The 23051-nt window shown below is 37.8% G+C and overlaps 1 protein-coding gene across 1 annotated transcript in view; it reads left to right on the top strand.

The window, feature by feature from the left end:
- Positions 1–5526: 5526 nt before the first annotated feature.
- fgf10b (fibroblast growth factor 10b) overlaps positions 5527–23051 on the top strand; it is a 48009-nt gene continuing 30484 nt past the window's right edge. Inside the window, exon 1 of the mRNA NM_001045858.1 lies at positions 5527–5794. Coding sequence (NP_001039323.1) covers positions 5527–5794 — 268 coding nt within the window. The remainder of the gene's footprint in view (positions 5795–23051) is intronic.

Genomic DNA, 23051 nt, shown 5'->3' with positions numbered 1-23051 from the left:
TTTCCAACATGTATGCTGACGTATTTCCAGTGCGCCTGGGTTGCTTTAAAAATATAGTATAAACAAATCAAAAATGTTTGACATCAATATTGTGTATAAGCGCGTTGTTATTTGTCTTAAGTCTCTGATTGGAACACATGCAACTGTGCTGTTTCTACCTCTGCTCTTGGATTCGGGGGTATTACTGTCAGATAGATGTACACAGATAAAACTAACAGCTAAAACCCAGATCACAGAGAAGAATAAAACTCTGGCTTCCTCACAAGTCCTCTAAATCTTTCTTATATTACTTGTGGCCTAGAAAGAGGTCCAGAAAGGCCACGTTTCAATTGCACCGACTATTGCGTGTTTTTTCAAATAAAATCCATGACGGCGAGATGGCATACGGAGCAGTTGTTGGCTACCACTTCGTTTGACTTTATTTGAGTTTTATCCGTGGGTTACGAAAAGAAAGCCTTGTAGAAAGAGAGGCACGTTGCGCACTCACAGCACGTTAAAATGCCGGAATGTGTGACTGGGATAAGGTTTACGGCACTATGGCTTTTTTATGATTGCATATTTTATGACCAAGTAAACAGATTATTAGTGTGATTTGTAAGAGGGGCAATAACCCAGCCTCATTTCCAGTGAAGAATCCAGCAAAAAAAAGCTTTTAGTGGGAACAAAGCAGGAAGTGCAGATAAGATAGTCATGTTTGAGTGCTGACAGATAAACAAAAACACACAAGGCATTGGTCACTGGAAACACATCTGAGTTCATCAATACTACGTAATAGCTCTGGTGTTTGGGGATCAATGTGATTTGGGTGGAAGTCACACAACTTTTTCACCTTGGAGGGGTGTTGAGTTTTTGTTTTGCATGAGATTTTACGGATAGACAAATATTTCTGAGTTTAAAACCAAAGCTAATAGACTTAGATTTTGATAGCATCCGAAGGGTAGTTAAATATGGCAGACCATGTCCACATGGGTTTAAGAGTTTACCCAGCAGGCACAAGATGTCAACATGACGTCAGATTGACGTTGTACCCTTTTTTTGGGTGAAAATGATAATTGGGTTGATGTCAGAACCCAACGTCAGTGTCCAACATCACAGACTCAGGACCCAACTCAACCTAGAAACAATCAAATATCAACGTCTAATGATGTTACAGCTTGACGTTGTGTGGACGTTACCACTATGATGTCTATCAGATGTCGGATTTTGGATGTCATACCTGATGAATAAATGTCAATATGATGTTGGCTTGATGTTGGCTAGACGTTGGATTTTGGTCACTTTTCAACACAACCTAAAAACAACCAAATATCAACGTCATTTCGCATCGTTATTGGACATCAAAATAACGTCCTTAGACGCTGGCTAGATGTTGAATTTTGGGTATACCTTGAAAACGGTTATCCTCCCATGCCTACCCAACATCAAGACCTAAATCTAACCTAATATTAAGATCTTATGACGTTGTGTGCCTGCTGGGTAATGAAAGTGTTTTTTCCATACTATTCTGAGTTGGTATCTTGAAGTTCTGATTTCACTTCTTGCAATTTTTTTGTTTATTTCTCAGTTCAGAAGTTCAATTCAATTTCAGTATTGTATTTTGCACAATTGCTAGATACAAGATTACTTACAATTCTGACACTTTTTTCTTAAAAAAGCATGCATGCAATTTATGAAATTTAACAAATGTCAACTCAAGATACTATGCTGATTTTATCTCAATTCTTTATGTAATAAAGTTTAATAAATCTAAGATAAATAACTAAGTTTATGTCTTAATTCAGATTTTTTTCCCCTCAGTTTGTTGGTTTTCTCAACAACAAAAATAAATGAAACAAATCTGAGGACTTTTTATAATTGAGAAATTTTACAATTCTGACTTTATTTCTCAAAAGGGCACAAGTTTATTTTGACAATTTTGAGAAAGAGACTGTTTATATCACACAATTCTGAATTTTGAGGTCATGCACTACTTTTATGATTCTTTTATGATGATGTTTTAGTATTTTTTATAATCCCCATTAACCACAAGAAATGCTGAGTTAATTAAACCCAAATTAAGTCAAATATGGGAAAAAGCAAACACTGGGTAAAATTTGATCCTACAAATTCAACTCAAACAATTAATTATGGTTTAGTCCATATTACACATAGAATTGAGTTTTAAAAAAAAATAACCCAGCATTTTTAGAGTGCATTTAAGGGCATTTCCTAGTTTCTCGGCCACATCATTAGGTACACCTTACTAGTATCGAGTTGGACCCGCTTTTGCCTTCAGAACTGCCTTAATCCTTCGTGGCATAGATTCAACATGGAACTGGAAATATGCCTCTGAGATTTTGGTCCATACTGACATGATGGCATCAAACAGCTGCTGCAGATTTGTCGGCTGCACATCCATGATGCAAATCTCTTGTTCCACCACATCCCAAAGGTGCTCTATTGGATTGAGAACTGGTGACTGTGAAGGCCATTTGAGTACAGTTAACTCGTTGTCCTGTTCAAGAAACCAGTCTGAGATGGTTCTCGCTTAATGGCATGGTGTGTTTTCCTGCTGGAAGTAGACATCAGACGATGCTCAATTGAGCCTGTGCGAATCATAGCCTCAGTTTTCTGTTCTTAGCTGACAGGAGCGGCACTCGGTGTGGTCTTCTGCTACTATAGCCCATCTACCTCAAGGTTGGACATGTTGTGCGTTCAGAGATGCTCTTCTGCAGTTGTAACGTGTGGTTATTGAGTTACTGTTACTTTTCTAGCAGATGAAACCAGCCATTCTCCTCTGACCTCTTGGATCAACAAGGCATTTGCGCCCACAGAACTGCTGCTCACTGGGTATTTTCTTTTTTTCAGACCATTCTCTGTAAACCCTAAAGATGGTTGTGTGAAAATCCCAGTAGATCAGCAGTTTCTGAAATACTCAGATCAGCCCATCTGGCACCAACAACCATGCCACATTTAAAGTAATTTAAACCCCCTTTCTTCCCCATTCTGGTGTTTAGTTTGAACTGCAGCAGATCGTCTTGACCATGTCTACATGCCTAAATGCATAGAGTTGCTGCAATGTGATTGGCTAATTAGAAATCTGCGCTAACAAAGAGTTGGACTGGTGTACCTAATAAAGTGAGAGTATATTTTACAGATGTTTTCAAACTAATAACTAGATATTCTCTGTCATTTAAATTCATATGTTTCCATACATTTGAACATTCTCGATCTAATTCTTTTCTTCACTGTAGTGTGATACAAACCATTTATGAATGCGTTCAACAGAATAACAAGAATATTATGGGTTCTATTTTAACTATCTAGGTGAAAAATCTAAAGCACATATCATAAAAGCATTAACGGCATGTCCGAATCCACTCTTGCTATTTTAAATATATATATATATATATATATATATATATATATATATATATATATATATATATATATATATATATATATATATATATACTAATAATAATAATTCATTTTATTTATAAATGGCGCCTTTCTGGACACCCAAGGTCGCCTTACAGTAAGCATCATCAGACATGCTAAACAACTTAAACATTACTAAAAACAATCAATGACCAAACAAGTTAAAACGCAATAGCAAATATAAAAGAACATAATAAAAACATGATAAAAAATTGTTAAGTAAAAGCCTGCTTAAAAAGATGGGTCTTTAGACGTGATTTAAAATTGTGAAGACTATCACTGCTCCTAAGATCTACTAGAAGTGAGTTCCATAGCCTAGGAGCCATAGAACTAAAAGATCTGTCTCCCATTTTGCTCAGTCGAGTGCGAGGTGGTGCCAGAGTGAAGTTGTTAGCTGACCTAAGGGTACGAGAAGGGGTGTAGATATGGAGAAGTTCAGTGAGATATTGAGGAGCGAGATTATGAAGTGCCTTGAAAGTTAGAAGCAATATTTTAAAATCAATTCGATATTTTACTGGAAGCCAATGAAGCTGATAGAGGAGTGGTGTGACGTGCTCGTGAGATGGGGTCCTAGAGATGACACGAGCTGCATGGTTCTGAACCAGTTGGAGTTTATGGAGAAGTTTGGAAGGAAGTCCAGAAAGAAGTGCATTACAGTAGTCAAGACGTGAAGTAACTAATGCGTGGATGAGAATGGCTGTGTTATTTAGTAGTATATATATATACTACTAATAAATATATGATAACACTACTAATATAAACATTATACAAATGCAAATTGTTATGAATAAACTAAAAAAAAAGCCTCCAAGATGAAGAAGGCATGGAGGCAGTGTTTTTTATATTGTAATATTTTTTATATTTGTAATATTTTAATCCTTTTATTGTTTTCATTTGTAAAGAGATCTGTGTATTGCTGTACATCCCATGTGTGTTAAGCCTGCTTTTTAGACCAGCACACCCCTAAGTCCAAACAGTGGCACAAATTGATTTGCTATTAAAAAAACGTGTCACAAAACTGCAAAATTACAGTTGCGCTGGTCTGAAAATAGCAACAAACCGTGCCAAACACATCTAGTGCTGAGTGTATAATAGGGCCCGTAAAGTCCAAAAGACAAAACGGGGAGAATCGAGTTTTCCTTCAGACCTCAGAAACTAAACTCCATGACTTTTCTAGAACCTTCAAGTCCATCTTCATGACCTAATGTTTCATGTAATCTCCCTGTAAACGCGGTAAATAATGAGAAAAACTGTGCACGCTTAAATTGATTATGCAACATGCAACATCTATTTCGTTTCCATTTATTTTCTTTATGTAAAATAGATTTAGATGATTCTTACACAGCACTAATAATGTGAGAGCATGAATAACAGACACCTAACCTATAATCAAGCATACAGAGATTTGTTCAACTAATTTCCCAAGAACACTCTGTGTTTCCAAAACTTTTCCATGGCCTGGAAAAATTTCCAGGTTTTCCATGAACCCTGAAAATTATGCGAGATAAACGAGATTCAATCCACGACGGAAAGCATGACTATTCTACAACTTTATCGAACCCAGAGCTTCTTATCATCAGATGGGACCAATCAAGAGTGGCCTCTGGTTAGGTTTGTTCATCTCCTCAATCATCTGTGCTGCTTTCCCAGCCCGCTATCAAAGAGCTCCAGATAACAGCCATTCACAAAAGCCCTATCAGCCAAACCCTGCACCTATACAGACCCCAGACAGGGCAGGGGGAATTGTGGGCGATGAGGAGGGGTGAGAGTCAAAGAACGGAGGAAGGGACTGAAAATGACAGACAGGAGTAAGGGAGTAAGGAGGAGGAGTAGACAGCAGCATTTCTGTGAAGCTCCTAAAGATCACACCAAGACACCCTTGATCCCACAAACTCATTCTGAGACTTGGAAAAGACACTAGCTTGCCTGGACACTTGCTTGCTTCCATGATAACCCTTCCTAGATGGGATTAATAAAGTACTCACCATCAGAAGACACTACTTAATTCCACAGCTTCATGGTTACTTCAGCACTTTTGTGTGGACTTCTGAGAAGCGAGAGGCTTCAGTGCACATTGGTTGAGCAGCATGTCCCATGAGGAGTACCATGAGGAGATGGACAGTGAGTAAGAGTGTGTCTGCGTGCTGGTCGGTGTGTGTCGTTTATTTTCTCGCGGTCTCCGTCACCTGCCGCGGCGCATGCCTCCGGGTCTCCAGCTCCGCATCCACCTCCACCTCCGGCCGGCATGCGCGCAGCTACGTGCACCTCCAGGGCGACGTGCGCCAGAGGAGACTCTTCTCCTTCCAGAAGTTCTTCCTTAGGATCGGGAAGGACGGGAAAGTGAACGGCACCAAGAGCGAAGACGACCCGTACAGTGAGTCACGATTCGTTTGGTTCTGTTCTGTTCAGTTTGATTCAAACTTGCTTTATTATTGGCGTTACACGTGTTTGTTGGCGAAGTATTAGCGATGTTTCCGTTAAATAAAACGTGTAAAAACCAATTACTTAGCAGTAGTGATAAAAAAAAAGGCATGTAGCCTATGTGTGTATGGATATAAAATGGAACACATCGTGATGGGACATTTCGAATGTTGGGAATGTTACATCATTTACTCTGTTGAGGCAAATGTATCGGTTTTATGGGTAAAGTCTAAAAGGGATACAGCTGCGGATACTCCCGTAAACATAGCATAATTTTTGTGATAACAATAATTATATTTACAATAATACAATAATAGCCTAATGATATTTTACATTGCTATGAGGGTAGGGGTAGACTTTAATCAAATAATGCGTACTTTAATAATTGTTTTTTTTATTATACGTTCAAGTACAAACCATTACGGCATATAGCTACAACAATCCAATAGTGTTAGTGTTGATATAAAAATACATTACTAGGAACATAACACACACAAAAAAAACAAATAAATACAATTAAATAAAAAAGTAGGGGCGTGAGAGTCTTAATCAAGTAATAGAAACGAGGTTAAGGCATGTGAAAGTTTTTGTTCCTCACGAAGTGTAGAGACCTTACGAGCATCTTTAAATCATTCCTCCATCCATAGAAATGGGGTTTCATCTTTACAAATTTACATCTATGAATGAACTGTTTAGCTAGAATAATTAGATTATTTACCAAAAAGTCTAGATCTTTGTCCTTCAAAAATATACCAACTATGATTGAGGACACAGTTAAAGAGAGTATTTGTATTAGTTTGGAAAAAAATGAATCCAAAAATGTTTTATAACTTCACAGTGAAAAAACATATGTTGTACACTTTCAATATCTTTCTCACAAAAACTGCATGAATTGTTTCCCCAGTTAAATTTTTCAAATAAAAAATAATTAGATGGGTAAATGTCATTTAAAATTTTAACTACTACTTCTTTAGCCTTAGAAAGAACCGGACACGATATGTAACGTTTCCTTATTCTTATTGCTTCTTCTTCATTGAAATCCTGTAGAACATATTTTCCATTCCTTGACATGGAAAGTATTGTTTTGACAATACATTTCTAACAAACTTATTTGTAAACTGTTTGCTATTAACATGAATACCGTAAATACAGAGTGATCTCATTTCTGGCGTACTTTAATAAATAATCTGAATAATACTCGGTAAATTACTGTTTTTACATTACTGTGAGGCTTGGGTTAGGGTTGGGATAGAGGTAGACGTTAATAAAATAAAATTGATGGGCACTTTAATAAATAATATAAAAGCTGTATCCCTTCTAGCAACAATAATTTTAATGGCGTAGCTTTAAATTGATTGTTTTTAATGTTTAATAATGAGAGAATAGTGTTAATAATTAAATAAAACATTTTGTTTTTTTACAAATATTACATTTGCATAATTCGATTTAGAGTCAGTTACCTAACATTCTTAATATATCAATGCTAGATATATAGTAGAAAATATATAAATAAAACGGTACTAGTAAATTACTATAGGACTACCTTATATACCAATAGTTGATATAAAGTACTGTATTTGAAGTATACAAGTTACTTTAGTGTCTTTTTAATTATTGTTTATCAAACTCATTGGGTTTAATGTAGCCTATTGGTTCTGATTGGTAAAGTCTAGAAGGGATGCAGCTGCGGATACTTGCGTCAATATAGTATAACTTTTATGACAACAATAATTATATTTTTACATCACTGTAAGGCTTGAGTTTGTGATTGAGGTAGGGGTAGATGTTAATAAAATACAGCTTAATTTATAATTTAATAAATAATATAAATAAAACTCATTAAATTACTATTTTTACATTACTGTGATGGTTAGGGTAAGGGTAGACATTAATAAATAAATTTAAAAAACTGTATCCCTTCTACACTGTATAAATGTACAGTATATGATCAATTAGTCATGACAGCATAGGTTTTTTAGTTCGTTGTAATTTATTAAAACAAGTTAATCATGCTCTAATTTAATGTTATAAGTTATGCAAGCTGTTTTAGGTCAGTTTAACATAAGATAACTTCAATAGACTCTTTTAATTATATTTTCAGCTTAGTCCCTTTATTCATCAAGGGTCGCCACAGCGGAATGAACCGCCAACTTCTCCAGCATGTGTTTTTATGCAGCTGATGCCCTTTCAGCTGCAACCCATCACTGGGAAACACCCATGCACTCTTACATTCACAAACATACACTAGGGCCAATTAAGCTTACCCAATTCACCTGTACCACATGTCTATGGACTGTGGGGGAAACCGGAGCACCCGGAGGAAAGCCACGTGAACAAGAGGAGAACATGCAAAAGCCACAAAGAAATGTCAACTGACAGTGTAGCAACAATCATCTTAATGGTGTAGCTTTCAATAGTTTTTTTAATGTGTAATAATGAGAGAGTAGTGTTAATAATGAACCGAAACATTCTGGTTTATATAAAAATATTACATTTGCATAATTTGTCAGAGTCAGTTACCTAACAGGCTTAATATATCAATGTTAGTGTATAATACAGAAAAATATGAATAAAATTATACTAGTAAATTAACTATAGGACTATATTGTATACTTATACAGTTGAAAGCAGAAGTTTACATACACTGTATAAAAAGGCACATAACCATTTTTTAAAAAGTCAGATGTTAATGTCACTAAACTTTTTCTCTACAAGTAAGTTAGGATTATCAAATTTGTTTCTGTTATGCTTTATAGCAGAATAATGAGAGAGAGATATTTTTTGAGAAATTGTTATAACTTTTCTTGGAAGTCAAGTTTACACACAATAAGATTATTACGCCTCTGAAAAAGCTCAGATGATGGTGTCAAGGTTTTGGAAGTTTCTGATTGGCTAATTGACAACATTTGAGTTAATTGGAGGCTCAACTGTAGAATAGTATTTAAGGAAAATCTCAAGCACACTGCTTCCTTGTGTGACAACATGGAAAAATCAACAAGCCAGAATCAACAACAAAGCCAGATTACATTTAGCTAAATTACACTGGGAAAACAATCATTTTTGGAGACGTGTCCTGTGGTCTGATGGAGCTAAGATTGAACTGTTTGTCCATATTGACCAGTGTTACATTTGGAGTGTTACAAAGTGGAACACTTACAAACACCATCCCAACTGTGAAGTATGGGGGCGGCAGCATCATGTTGTGGGGCTGTTTTGCTGCAGGAGGGACTGGTCCACTTCACAACATAGATGGCATCATGAAGAAAGAACATTATGTAGAAATACTGACGCAAAATCTCAAGACATCAGCCAGGAAATTAAAACTTGGTCACAAATGGCTCTTCCAAACAGACCATGACACTAAGCATACTGCCAAATTAGTTAAAATGTGCGTTAAGGACAACAAAGTGAATGTATTGAAGTGGCTATCACAAAGCCCTGATCTCATAGAAAATTTGTGGACAGAGTTGGAAAAGCTTGTGTGAGCAAGACAACCAACAAATTTGACTCGGTTACACCAATTCTGTCAGGAGGAATGGGCCAAAATTCCTGCAAACTTTTGTGAGAAGCTTGTGGACGGATACTCAAAACATTTGACTACAGTTATACAGTGTAAAAGCAAAGCTAAAAAAATATCAAGGACATGTATGTAAACTTTTGACTGTCTAGAAATTAATAAAAAAAAAATCTCTCATTATTCTGCCATTTAGCAAATGTAAATCATTTAGGTAATCATAAGGGGCCTAAAATAGTAAACGTTTAGTATGATTTACCATCAGACTTAAAAAAAAAAAAAAAATGGTTATGTTTATTTTTTAGAGTGTCTGTAAACTTCTGGTTTATAGTTGTGTATAAAGTTTACTGAAGTTACTTTAGTGTATTTTGAATGATTGTTTATCTAATTCATTGAGAATATAAAATGAGAATATAAAATAATATGAAAATTAGAATATTATTAATTTCATAAATAAAGACGACTTTTTTAAAGTTTGCATTCACTAGCATTAAATGCATGGCACATCACAACAGTATGCACATAAAATATTATTTAATGTTGAGTATATAATATAGTACAATATAATTAATTATATAATAAATATAAGAAAATGTTGAGAAATGAATAACAAGAAAGTACTTAAGAAACTAAATTGACTTTTAGTTGTTTATCAAATTTGGAAAATGCTTTTTTTATCATACAATTTATTATTAAGTATTTTTGGATTGTCATTAGACACAAATACTAAGCTTTTGTAGAATACAAATTTAAAAAGTCTAAAATTCTATTTATAATTTTAGGAAAATTAAGTACAGTTTAAACTTTACTGTTTACAATAACATTTGTCATTAAAGTACGTTATTTTTAATTTACCATGATCATTCACAGATCAATCAAAGGTTTTATGGCATTGCCATTCAAATGTTCAGTCTTTATGAACTGCATTATTGTTTATACCTTACTGAAAGCGTATGGAAATTAAGCCAGTCAACATGAGCAAAAAGCCCAATGTGAAAGTATATTAAAGTTGTAGTCTGTCTTAATGAACCACACTAGAGCAAAAATACTAATATATAAACCCCATAAATTAGATTAGATACTCTAATAAAACAAACTAAATTAACCGTCCATTAAGGAATGGTGCTTTTGGCAGTAATACCCTTTTAATTGTGTCCTGACACCTAGAAATCTGAGAGCAATTAACCCACATATTGACGTAAAAGTTTCCCCTGACGCAGCAATGAAAACACACATCCTATATAACACGATCAAGGCATACGCTTGTGTTTTTTAAAAGGCTATATATAACCAACAGAGTCATATCTGTTATTAAATAGCTTTTGATTTGTTGTTGACGTATTATGGGGGCAATCAGAAAGATGCACAATGTGTTTTCAGTGTTTTACACACAGCAAGTTAATTAGCTTTTGCTCATCTGGAGCCCATGTGGAGATAAGGGTCTTCCTGTTTCCTCTGCGTGTGTTTTTGTGTTTGTCTGGTGTCTCGCACTGACATCCTTTCCTTTTTAAGGCCACACGGCATCTTGATTCTGACGTGTGTGTGTGTGTGTGTGGTTGTTTGTGTCTGGTGCTCTTCTAATCAGACTTCATTATTAATGTCTCAGATGTTTCTCTTAGACAGCAGATGTTTGCTGCTTCTCAGATTGCAAACACATTTTGATACAGTCTCCTTAGCTTCTGTTCATGTTCGTTGCTTAAAACAAATCCCCACAAGTTCAGCTTAAAGGTTCACCCACCCAATTCACCTGTACCACATGTCTTTGGACTGTGGGGAAAATCACAGCCCAAGAGGAAAACCCACGTGAACATGGGGAGAACATGCAAAATCTGTTCATGGTAATTAAAATACTGCTACTAATTGTTTGAATGATTTTAAATTGTTTGTTGATAAGCTGATATACAAAATTTAGCCCATCATTTGACCATTTTTAAAATCCAGTATTTAATACCGATGGTATGAATGCATTTAGTGTACTTTTACTAGATGATGGGGAAATTGAATGATTGATTTTTAACAGAGTTTGCAACTTTTTCCATAATTTTAAAGTAGCTCTTGTCCATTTTCCTATTACTACATAATTCAATTCAGCTTTATTTGTATAGCGCTTTTACAATGTAGATTGTGACTTCAGAGAAACCGGACTCAGTTGGGCACCACAATTTGAATTTCTCCGCTGGTCAAACGGCTTGTGCAGAGCTGCAGTTTCAGCGGCGGAGGCTGAAAGCTGGGCCTCAGCGAAGACTCATCTGGCATCACAGGAATCAGTCTCATGCTCTTCACTCCTTCATGACCACCGCAGCAGCTGCTCAGGATACGGCCTGGTCCAGGATATGGAAACCTTGGGATCATCTCATCTCTGATCTTGGATCAATCAGTGCCTCTGCATAGTCTGAGGGCCTCAGGATGAGTATCCCCAGGTGGAAATGGAGAGAAAGAGAATAATTAGCGTAGCTGCTGTTCATAGTGTATTTAAACAGATCCAGAAACCTGTGTGGAAACCCACTAAGTGGTGCACTGAGTGTATGCTTTTTTGAATCGGGAGAGTGTGTCTGAGCCTCGGACGCTATCAGGAAGGCTATTCCAGAGTTTAGGAGCCATAACCGAGAAGGCTTGACCTCCTTTACTCAACTTTGCTATTCTAGGTACTACCAGGAGCCCTGAGTTTTGAGATCTTAGAAGAGGGTTGGATTGTAGCGAGACAGAAGGTTGGTTAGATAAACAGGAGCTAGATTATTTAAAGCTTTTGTAACGGGGAGACTGACACGGAGGGATCCATTTTGCAGTATTTAAGTCAAACACAAACATCCAACACGCACTAAAGTGCGAACACACATCAACAGTAATCAATAGAGGTAGTGGGGCTGGCGGCTGACAGACACAGAGTGAATTACCAGGCATAGATCAGTGGCAGGCGGCGTGGTTCAGAATCCTTATGACAGGCGTGGGTCGAGGGCAGGCAGTGTGGTTCAGAGTCCGTGTAACAAGCAAGGGTCGTGGGCAGGCAGTAGGCAACTCAGAGTCAGAAACAGTCCAGGGCTATGCACAGGAGATCAGGCAGGCGAGAACGCTAGGTAATGCTGGCCAGGGCTAAACAAGACTTCGCAATGAACAGGTGTTTGAGTGTGGCTTATATAGGGAGCGTGGGTCGTTAACGGGATTCAGTTCAGGTGTGTGCACAATCAGGATAGATGGATGATGTAATGCTTAAAAGTCCGGGGATGGCGGCCTCTGCTGGCCAGCGAGGGGAATGACTGGGACCGAGCCGGTGACAGCTTTATATGTAAGAAGCAATATTTTAAATTCAATACGAAACTTAACAGGAAGCCAGTGTAAGGAGGATGAAATTGGGGTGATATGATCATATTTTATAGACCTAGTAAGAACTCTGGCTGCTGCATTTTGTGCTACCCCCTGCTGGAGTCTATAATAAGGAGTGAAGACAGTGGATACTGACAAAAACTTTTCTCCATGTTTAACCAACGTGTATCCATATTGTTCTTTAACCATGCTTTTATTAGTTTTAGCTGTCCAATAATAAAGTTTAAGATTGGGAAGACCTATCCCACCATCATCTTTTATAAGCTGTAGTGTTTTAAATTTTTAAAGTAGTTTTAATTTGATAAGTGATATTTCTTTTCTGCGTCCTCCTTGATGTCTCAATAAGGCATAATAATTTAACCACATTAAAGACAGCAGCCAGTAACTTTCAGTTGTTGAGAGTTTTTGAGAAGTTTATTCACCTTATTCTTCGCCGATGAGTGGGCGCAGCCATATGCAGCCAATTTCAAAAACAGGCACACTTCCACATTTTAGTATAAGGTCAATAAAGCCTAGGGAAAAAATGTATATGTTTTAGGTCTCTCCAGAACATTTTGGCTGAACGTTTGATGGTGTATACTGAAACGAAGATGTAGTAAAAAACATTTTATAGTTATTACAGGAGAAATTCTGAGGTTTTATATTATGGGTGGTGCGCTGGGTCATGGGATGCAAACAGTCGGTCGGCGAGTAAACGAATATAATGAATGAAAGTACATAGACCTATGCGTATGGACATTTATTTCGTGATGATGTGATGGCGTGCTGTGTGATTCTGATTTGACTTTCCAGCTAAACTGGGCAGGTTGTGGGCATTCTGGGGGCGGGGTTTGCATGCTGCGGTGCGAGCTATTGGCTCGACATTGGAAACACGATGTGATTTCGGCCTCACTGCTCAAGCTTCCGGGCTACTGGCCTGGCTTGGCCTGATGAAAGCCCTGGCTCGCACTGTCCTGACATTGGAAATGCAGCTATTGTTCTTTTGTGTGTCTCTTAAAATGCAAATTGAGCTACTGCTCATTTGCGCCTTTACAGATTAGGGCAAAGCTATACAACTCGTGCCTCAGTTACTTTTGGCAACAAACAAATTACATGCATTTTAAAACTTTTTCAGCGTACTTTCAATGTACTTTTTTAACTCCTGATATACAATATGGCTTTTAAAAAATAATATAAACAAGTAAATAATGGTGAGAATGTGATAAAATCTGAAACCGTGGTAAAAATCTTTATCTAGATTGCTTTTTAAAACTGTCGGTTGGGTTTATAAAAGTGGGTAGGCGATGGTCAATTAGTGCTTTTGAAAATACTATTGGTTTGATTTAGGGAAGGAGGAGGGTGGGCCAGTCGATCGGTCATTCAGTCAGTCAGTCGACAGCGGCCTCTGGTGGATTTACGTGAAAACGGCAGTTGCAAAATGGCACTCGCCAGAAAAATTTGAGATCTCAAAAAGCATATACCATGGTCTCTGGTGGATTCGCTAAAACAAAAACTGCAAGCTAACATACTCCTGGCACGTATTTGGCGCTCTCCGGAAATGTATATAGTGTCACGTTTTTAGAATTAGAATGGGTTGCCATATTTATATGCTTGTCTGTCACGCCGCTGTTTGGCGCCATCTTGTGACTGAAAAATATGCAGGTTAGTGTATGCTCAATTCAGCCGCTTTAGTTTCTAACAGCTTTGTCTTTAATTAAAGAAGGAATAAACTATTACGGCTCAGATCAATGTTTCGTCCTAAAATGTTACATTTTGTGGCAAGTAGCTGTTTAATAAGTGGGATAAAGTACATCCATGTGATTGTTTTTGTAAAATAAAGCTCTTCAGTATTTGCATCAGGCTTCATTCAATGACCACAACTGCCCTTACTTATAAACTGCTTATCTTTTCATCCTCACACAGCAACAGTACACACTAAAGTAAGGTTGAAAGTGTGAAAAAGCACACACTTTAATTGTGTTTTATGTTTGTCTGTTTTTAGGTCACTATAAATTGCACCAGGGCAGTTGAGTTGTCTGTGTTACGGGGCAATGTGTGTTTGTGTAGCGTCAGACATCAGTGGGACATCTGGCTGTGTAAACGTAATCTAGCCCACAGAGGTGATCAGGCGTTGAGAGGAAATGTCTGTCAGGTCTCTCTGTGTGTGTGTGTGTGTGTTTGTGATTGTGTGTGTGTGTGTGTGTGTGTGTGTGTGTGTGTGTGTGTGTGTGTGTGTGTGTGTGTGTGTGTTTGAGAGCGTGTCAGTTTCCTTGTGATAGCCTCATCGGTGATAAAAGAACAGACGCAAAACACTCAACCAACTACGCAAATCTACACCCAGCTTAAGTTAAACATCATCAGCAGTTATCATCAGGTGATCAGGCCATTTTCGCCTGCAGCAAGAAAAATGAAAACTGGCAAAAACACTTAGTTTAAAGGAAGAACTCAAGCCAAATTGTTAGACTTTAACTCGTACACAATCACCCTGAGCAGCAACCAAAAACCTAGCATTCAGAATATCGCAACAATCACTCAGAACCAGCGTTAGACAAGTGAATTTATTACTAATTACATCCTTTAAAGTGTATCTAACTTACTTTCTAATGACTTTTTTTCTGAAAAGCAACTCAATTACTCAATTCATTTATTTTCCTTCGGCTTAGTCCCTTATTTATTAAGGGTCACCACAGCTGAATGAACCGCTAACTATTCCAGCATATGTTTAACACAGCGGAATCCCTTCCAGCCGCAACCCAGAACTGGTAAACATCCATACGCTCTCACATTCACACACATACACTACGGTAAATTTAGTTTATTCAATTCACCGATCATGTATTCGGAGGAAACCAGAGCACCCGGAGGAAACCCACGCCAATATGGGGAGAACACGCAAACTCCTCTCTGTCACCGACTCGGTCCCATTCATTTCCCTCGCTGGCCAGCAGAGGTCACCATCCCCGGACTTCTAACCATTACATCATCCATACACACTGATAGCCTACACACCTGAAGCGCATCCACCTAATCACCCATGCTTATAAGCAGCACTCACACACTCAGTCATTGCGAAGTCTTGTTCTGCCCCTGCTAACACTACTGAGCGTTTCTCTACTCTGCCTGCTTTCCCGTTGCTTACCTTGCCTTGTTCTCCGACATCGTCCTGCCTGTCGCCTGCCTTATACTCCAGCCTGATTACCGACTCTGATTCTAGCCGCCTGCCTTGAACTTTAGCCTGGACTCTGACTCTGATATTCGCGGCCTGCCTCTGATCCATGCCTGAACATTCATACTGTGATTACCTGCCGTTGATACTTCAGCGTAACACGATTGTGTTTGATGTAAGTTCGCACACGCATTACATCTGTGTGCTTGTGTTTATTAAACTGTGTTTAATAAATCTACTGCAAATGGATCCCTCTGTATCAGCCCCTTCGTTACACTCACAGAAATACCAACTAGAATTACCCAGCCGAGGCTTGAACCAGCAACCTTCTTGCTGTGAGGCCACGGTGCCAACCACTGAGCCATCGTGCCGCCCTAATTATTCAATAATTAATTGAATTACTTGACTCAGTACTACCTCAATATAAATCTCAAAGCATACAGAATACAAATTAAACTCTTTTAAATCTTTAAATTTGACGGACTTTTAAATGGATTTAAAAAGTCCAACTCCAGCGATGCGCTGTATTTAGTTATTTTAACGCTATCTCATGGCAATTCGCCACTATTTGACTTAGTGGCTAATTGGTATGAAATCGTACGATTTCATTTGTACAATTTAGTGCGATTTGCTTTCCCCCCAGTGATGGTTGGGTTTTGGGCTGGGATTTGGTGCCACGCCTCCTTTTATAGTTCGTACATTTTCGTATGACTGAAGTCGATTAAGGGTGCGATTCCCAAACAACGGCATACCATGTGAACTATCATAGTACAATGCATCGTTTGGAAAAAGAACGATGTAGTTTTCGGTTTGCAAAACTGTAGTTGCTTTGTTGCAGGTCCATCGTTTGAACCACGTTAGTTATAGTAGAAAACGTCCATAGTGACGCTCTAAATGGGGTGAAGTAACAACTTCTTTAGAGAAAAAAAAAACATAATTTTTTGTGCAAATGATATAGTTTTACACACAAAAGCATAAAAAAAACTCTATTTGTTATGGTAAAAACGTTCACTCATTTTTACTTATTAAGTGACATTTAATTTTAAACTAATTTTGAGAGGAGCATGTGCTCATGATTGACCCAGCTGGTCCACATTAACTAATCATGATCATCCAATCAGAGAATCCTAAGTTACTATATATATATATATATATATATATATATATATATATATATATATATATATATATATATATATATATATCCTCATTTCCTCTCTACAACTATCTTCTTCTGGAAGAAACCCCTCTCCTCCCCTTCTTCCATGTTTATCCAGAATGGGTGGCACGGTGGCTCAGTGACTAGCACTGTTGCCTTCAAGCAAGAATACCAATAGCGTTGGGTCCTCGCTGGGCCATCTGGTATTTCTGTGCGGAGTTTGCATGTTCTCCCCATGTCCGCGAGGGTTTCCCCCGGGTTCCCCGATTTCCTCCCGCCATCCAAATGTGCTCTGTATTATAGATTAAAAAAAGCCTAAATCTTTTTTCAAATGCGTTACTCTCAGGAAGTTCACCTTGGCCTCAGCAGCGGGGGAGTTTGAGATCAACCTGAACTCAATCTCACCTCACCCTACAAAAGGAGGGAGCTCTGGGCTCGAGGATTTCTTGAGCTCAGGGCTTTTTCCCGGGACAGCATGCCAAACAAGCTATATATAAATCATGGGCTAAGTGTGAACTATAGAAAAGTATAAGATAGTAAGATAGTATAGTAAAGTATAGATAAACTACAGTATCGATAAAAGTATCAAACAGAACTGATATCAATAAGCAATATCTATGGAGCCAGTTCAGTCTCAAAAATAATACATTTACAAAATAAAATTGATAGTACATGCACAGCACAATTAATAATTTGTAAATTCAAAACACAAATCATAAATGCACAATTTCCAATTTGGAAATTTAAAATGCAATTCATAAGTGATCAAATCCAATTTGTAAATTCAAAGTGTGTTTTGAATTTCTAATGTGTGTTTTGAATTTTTTTAATTGGATTAGTGTATTTATGACTTGTGTTTTGAAATTACGAACTGGATTTTGTGAATGTGAATTGTGCTGTGCATGTATGAATTTCAATTTGCAAATGCATTATTTTTGAGACTGATCTGACTCCAAAATACCATTATGAATATAATCTAAAACGATACCCATTCCTATTTATAATAAGCCAGCAACCATGCAAAACATCCTTGCAACCCACTAGCAACCACTCAAAACACAACAACGCGCAATACACCTTAGCATTGTGTGTTTCAGTGTGTTTTGCATGAGTAAGTTGTTTGTATTTTATTAGCAAATATTCCTGAGTGAAAGTATAAATCCCTCAAAAGCCGTTTAACTCTGACTTTTTAAATTTCACAACTCATTTATTCACAAGCGACTAGCTAATTTAAGCGGTGTACGGCACAGCTGGTTGCTCTTATGTCTATAGAGGTGTGTGTGTGTGTGTGTGTGTGTGTGTGTGTGTGTGTGTGTGAGGAACAGCAGCAGTAACACACATGTTCTCACTTAACTGCTCTCCACTTTAAGCAGGTCTCATGAGAGCCCCATGATAGACTCAGACATCACATTTGATTAAAGTTCTTGATGGTGAAAACGAGCAAAACAAAACTGATCAACAGGTCATTCCACAGGAAAACTTTGCCACTCACAGATATCGGATTTATCTCCGCTTTTACAGCCATTTCCACTGTCAAAAGGTACCTAAGGGTGCTTTCACATCTGTATTTAGCTTCATTTGGCCCGGACCAACAGCAACAAATGATACATTGAAGCATTTTCTGCAGTCTTTGGGTCATTTTCATACCACACTGCTGGTTTTGGTCCGAACCAAAGAACCAAAATGCAGTCATGTGACAAAACCCACATCCCTTATTGGCCAGATGTTATTGAACATATTTCCTAAACTGCTTATCGATTGCTCAGAATTAACGTGCGGGAAAATGCCAATGGAACTCATTCAAGTAAACAAACCGGCAGACACAAAATGACGCTTTTGACTATGGAGGGACGACTGCGCTGACTGATTGTATCTCTGCTCATAGGATACTGTATAGCTTGTATACATTCTTTACACAACTTTAGACAAACTATACATTTCGAGAATGAAGTGCAGCTGTGGCTGGAAAACAATGTTTTAAGGCATCGCAAATGACGAAGGCGCATTGTACGTCACTTCAGGAGGAGTCGTGAATTAATTTAGTTAAACTGCGACATGGTCATCTTCCGAAAATATTACCAATAATCCATCAGGAAATGTTTTTCCCTCTCCCTCTCTCTCTCTCTTTCTCTCTCTCTCTCTCTATCGGTAAAAAGCTGTCAACAAATATTGTTTGGTCTGCTTTTGTTGCGCACTTGAGTACGACTGCTACGTTCACACCTGCCCAAACGAACCACACCAAGAGAGAAAACGAACTCTAGTGTGATTCAACCTAACTAAATAAGGCAGATGTGAAAGCACCCTAAAAGCGATCTGTACCGTACCACTTTTTAGGGTACCCTTTACGAAGGATATCTAGCACGACAAAAGGGTACCAAAAGGCGGAGCTAGACGCGCAGCTGAATACTATTGGTTTACAGAAATACGTCACTCGCTAGTGGACAAGCCAGAATAAAAACAAAAAAACTGTCATGTTTTAAACACAGCCGAGACATTACACCACTATTCCCTAGTAGCAAAGAATTCTGGCCTAGATTTGGCAAAAAGCTGGCACAGCAGGCATTCATCCGGCACTGGCATACAGCATGTGGGCCAAACATGGCCCGGGTTTGGCAGAGGTGGCACCGTTTTTAAGGCGGCACACAAGATTTGGGCCAGATGAAAAACGTAGTATTTGGCCCAGATTAAAAAAGTGGGCCATGTGAGTTTGGCCAGTCTTGACCCACATTTAAAATACACTAAAATCATTTTTGAGTTAAGAAAAAAAATTCTACCAATCAGGTCACTTTGAGAAAAAGCGTGCCCATAGTGTGCCTAAAGCGCATCACTCCATGGGTTTATCAATTTCATTGCAATCGTGACACACCAACCTATCTGGCCCAGTTCAGGCCCAGTTATGAGTTATTAACTTGGCTGAGACTTGGCCCAGATATGGTCCGTGTTTGGCCCTTGTCTGGAAGCCAGATTTGGTCCAGTCATGTACCGTAATTCACTGCGGCATGTGGGCCAAGCAAAACCTGATTGTGTGGGCTAGAGCTGGGCCAGAGAAATTTTGCTATGTGGGTTATATATACATTTAATAACGAGCCATGGTTAACCCGAGCTGAAACAAACCTTGTCGCTGTCTTAATGAACAGCCACAAAGCCAAGAAGAAGAGCAGAATCTGTCCTGTGCCCTGTAGTTTTTTATGAGCCTGTATATAGCGCGTGCGGTTTCGCTTTCTCGCTTGCGCTCACGTGCGCGTCTATATTTGAAACAGGCCCGGATTGGCTAATCGGGAGTACCGGGAGAATTCCCAGTGGGCCGGTCTGTTTTTTTTTGGGCGCGAGGGCCGGTCTCCCTAGCTGCTTGCACTCTCAGCAGTCACACTTTTTTCATTTATTTATTTATTTGACCATAGCCTCACTCTTTTTATTCCTTATTTTGCTGCAGCTCCGCTCATTTTATTTATTTTCTCACAGCCCCGTTAGCAAAATGCAGCCTGCAGGTTAATGATGATGATATCATTCGACCCCAAACAGCGGCACCTTAGTGAAAATAAGGATTTGAATAATTAATATGAATGAATATTACATTTGCTCAATGAAATCAGATGATTCACAGCATTAATAAATCTGACATAACTTGATCAGAAATCTAAAAAGGGGAGAAAAAGATTAAGCCATTAATAGAATGTAACACTGTGGTTAAAAGAGTCTTGCAGATAACAGTGCAGTACTTATTTTTTATTCCAAACGCATCAGCATAACAGTGCCATTGTGGTCCAGTGGTCAGCACATTGCGTTACAAGGACGCCGACCCGAGTTCTTACCTCATCTGAATTATTTATTTATTTATTTATTTTCATTTTTAGTGTTAAGACATATAATACTGTTTGGGTTACTTATATAGATGTACATATTTTATTTGTATTTTTTGTGTGACCACCATTACAAAGTACTGGATATCTTTAAAGAATTTTGCACAGAAGATATATATTTAGATATTGCAGGAAAAGACATTGTGTTGGTTTACAGAAGAGTGTCGGAGGTTTAGCTACTCTTTAATGTTCTCATATTTATAAAAAAACATTTGAAGTTCTAAAGCAGCCGTTTCCTTAAAAAAGACGTGATGGTGACATTAAAAACTAAACTTGGAAATGACGTTATTTTACTGTTTTTCTCAGTGGCTTTGGTGCATTTCTCACAACACTATTTACATTTGCACAACAGTTAATGCATTTCTCAAAACAATTAGTCATTTGTGCACATCCTAGTAGCTGTTTCTCATTCCTTTCAACACATTGCAAATACTTTTGGACATGCATTAATTGCTTTCATACAACTCTCTGCTGTTTATAACATTTTCATTTGCTACTAACAAAACTTGTCAGTGCTGAATAGTCATTCCATATAAAACTAATAGTCATTACATACAAAAATGTTGAACTAGTGGTCAAAATCTGTCAAGCAAGTTTTATAAAACTTTTTAAAGTTTTCCCCTGAAAATGTCTTCTAAATTGAACAATTTCATGAAGGATTTACAGACCTGTGTATGTTGTAGATTTAGTTTTTAACATGTACTTCAATATTGTTAACAGTTGTGCACAGCTTTAACCAAAGGAAGTGTATGTTTGTTGTAAATAAGGGTGTGTTTATTCTTTTGCACAATTCTGTGAATAAATTGGAATTGTAAAGAGCAAATGCAGTAAACATGTGAAACATACATATTCAGTGTCTTGTACTCAGATACCTCATTCAATGCAGTGATGTCTAACTTTACTGTAGTTTTCAAACGGCTGTTCAAATAGTATATGGTGCTGTCTTGAGCATTTTCAGGAAGTGTCTCCAAAATTTGACTGTTTTGCATTGAAAAATATTAACAGAGTGAACTGTCATAATGAAAACAGGACAAAGAGATGATTTGACTATCTTGTTCATTAACAAGGGTGTCAGGATTTTTCATCTTGATGACACTGACACTTTCATTGACATCAATACTTGCTTTTGAGGAATGAGCGATCCATTTTGAGCAAGTGACACACTTTTGCAGGTTATCAACTATGTTTTGCTGTTTGTACTAGTTGTTTTGAGAAATGAACTGTTGTGCAGAAATGCACTAGTGTTGTGAGAAATGCACCAAAGCCACTGTAATACAGTCAGTCGTGAACTGAGGTGGGCCGGTCTAAGGCTTGAAACTCCAGGGATGTAAAGTAGTCCCACTCTGGCCCTGATTTGAAATAACAAACTTCTTGAGCTGATGATAATAACGCACGTGTAATTATTGAAGTGCTTCTGACATCCGATCCTGTCTGATGGGCGCTTGACCATCATTCCACACTTTAACATTGCGAGCGGCGGTGAAGTGAGGCTGAGGAAACAGTACAAGGAATCGCCGGCGAAGTGAGGCAACAGTACGAGAAAGCATTGGCGTCTTTCAAATCTGCGGTGTGAGGACATTTCGGTTTTGCCGGTATAATGCCAATAAAAGAAAAAACTGGTAACAAAAAATAACTGTGAACAAGCATTGTTTTACACGTATAATCATGAGTGCACATCTGCAGCGCCATCACCCAGCAATATCACTGTCTGAAGGCAGAAAAGCAGAGAAGGTAATAAAGTCCTCCAAATTGCAACAATCCCTCGCTGAATCTTTCCAGCAAACACACCCAACTGGTTCCGAGAGACACATAAAAAAAACAAAGGCAGTGCGGGTGTTTATTGGTAAAAATTTGCAGCCATTTTTGGTGATTGGAGATGTGGGCTTTTGTCATCTTATAAAAGCACTCTATTTGCATTACAGACCACAGTCTCACATTTTTTCAGCAGCGAGATAATTAAGATGGTTTATTTATGTTTACTTAAGTACAAATATGTTTATTTGAAATGGCCAATTTATTTTTATTAACTTCATATGTATGTTTATTTTCAGATTGTAGGAATTTATGTGTTCCCCAGTTTGTACATGGGCTACTAGCAGCTGTGAGATTTCAGTGTTCATTTTTTTATACAATACACTAGGAACTACTGTACTTTTCTTGGCTTTTAAGTAAAACAAAATGAGTATTGCAATAAATCATTTTTATTTTTTT

The sequence above is a fragment of the Danio rerio genome, chromosome 5 (genome assembly GCF_049306965.1).
Source record: "Danio rerio strain Tuebingen ecotype United States chromosome 5, GRCz12tu, whole genome shotgun sequence".
Taxonomy (NCBI): Eukaryota; Metazoa; Chordata; class Actinopteri; order Cypriniformes; family Danionidae; genus Danio; species Danio rerio.
The sequence above is the reverse complement of the archived record's forward strand: the minus strand, read 5'-3'. Positions and strand labels throughout refer to the sequence as shown.